The sequence below is a fragment of the Austrofundulus limnaeus genome, unplaced genomic scaffold (assembly GCF_001266775.1).
Source record: "Austrofundulus limnaeus strain Quisiro unplaced genomic scaffold, Austrofundulus_limnaeus-1.0 Scaffold147, whole genome shotgun sequence".
NCBI classification, from domain to species: domain Eukaryota; kingdom Metazoa; phylum Chordata; class Actinopteri; order Cyprinodontiformes; family Rivulidae; genus Austrofundulus; species Austrofundulus limnaeus.
In genome coordinates this window covers 1,110,479-1,111,660 of record NW_013952549.1, presented here as the reverse complement: position 1 = coordinate 1,111,660, position 1,182 = coordinate 1,110,479, and the positions used below count along the sequence as shown (strand labels likewise).

Sequence of the window (1,182 nt, the reverse complement as noted above, 5' to 3'; positions counted from 1 at the left end):
TGAAAACAATTGGCTCACCTGTGTGTTTGACCATCGCATTGTGGATCTCCTCGCTGACTTCAGCACAAAGCTCCTCCAGAAGTTTCTTCATCTCAGGGGTCTCTTTCAGTCTATCTGGAACTYGGGCCACAATTGAGTCCAGCCACTGTTGCTGGATCGGAGCCTGGGGTCGACTCTCGACAAAACGCTTTAAGTTTCTGTAGTTCATCATTTTTTTCCGCTCCTCGCTCATCATCTGCAAAGTAAGTTTGGAAAAAAAAACGTAATCAAATAAAGCTGTTTTATCCATGTCTTAAATCATCCCACGTTTTATTATATTTTGCTTCCAATGAGGCAGCCAGTCGTTAAAATACAATTTGTTTTGATGATTTAGTTGATTTAGTTACACTCATATAATTTAAAATAAACATCAGAGATAACAGGATGGATGGATCCAACTTAAAAAATGTAAGAAACAAATGTCTATCATAAAACTTTAAAAACAAATTGTGCCTCCTTGGAAGAGAAATACAAGAAACTGGGGATACCTTAAAGCATTTGCACAGTAGGCCTACTGTAAATTAAAATGTGTATATATGCACAAAAAATAAAATGTCATACAGTGGATGGTAACTGTGGTTCTGGKAAAGGACTGTGAACAGGGTTGCTCTCTTGGCTCCGTCTGTAATCCTCCATGGCTCTGGAGACCCTGTGATTCATAAAGTAAAACTTTTAGACTTAAGGAAACTCAAAGTCTTTTTGATTTACACTTTAAGGTACAGCATCGAGAAACTAAAAATAGCAACGCAACKGAAGAATTAAAAAACGCACATTTTCATATGGAGCTGGTTTTCTTGCACTTTGCTCCTTCTATGTTTCAACAGCTTCTGTTGAGCCTTCAACTTGTCCTCCAACTCCTTCTTCGTTGAGAAAGCCTTTTTAACTTCTTCACTARGCCCTGATGCTCCGATGGGAGGCAGAACCCGAGGCCTTAGCCCTTGGCTTGCTCTCTGTGGGGTTAAACTCTCCGGGAGAGGAAGCCATTCCTTCACAAACCGAGAAAACAAAAAGAAACAAGCAGTAATGTGAAAATCTCAAAACTATAAGCAACAAAAAGTCTTCGCATTACTTTACCTGTTCGTTCATTTGGTGCACTTTGGTAAGTTGGTTTGTAGCTGTTGATAACTTGTTCAGTTTAGCCTG

At 39.5% G+C, this 1,182-nt stretch overlaps 1 protein-coding gene across 1 annotated transcript in view; it reads right to left on the bottom strand.

Annotated features, from left to right (window-relative positions):
• Window positions 1-1,182, bottom strand: part of LOC106523203 (dynein heavy chain 12, axonemal) — a 9,681-nt gene extending 8,499 nt beyond the window's left edge. The window contains exons 1-4 of the mRNA XM_014016570.1: window positions 1,114-1,182; window positions 811-1,025; window positions 601-688; window positions 19-235 (exon numbers count right to left, since the gene is read on the bottom strand). Of these exons, the coding sequence (XP_013872024.1) occupies window positions 19-235; window positions 601-688; window positions 811-1,025; window positions 1,114-1,125 (532 nt within the window). The 5' untranslated portion in view covers window positions 1,126-1,182. The remainder of the gene's footprint in view (window positions 1-18; window positions 236-600; window positions 689-810; window positions 1,026-1,113) is intronic.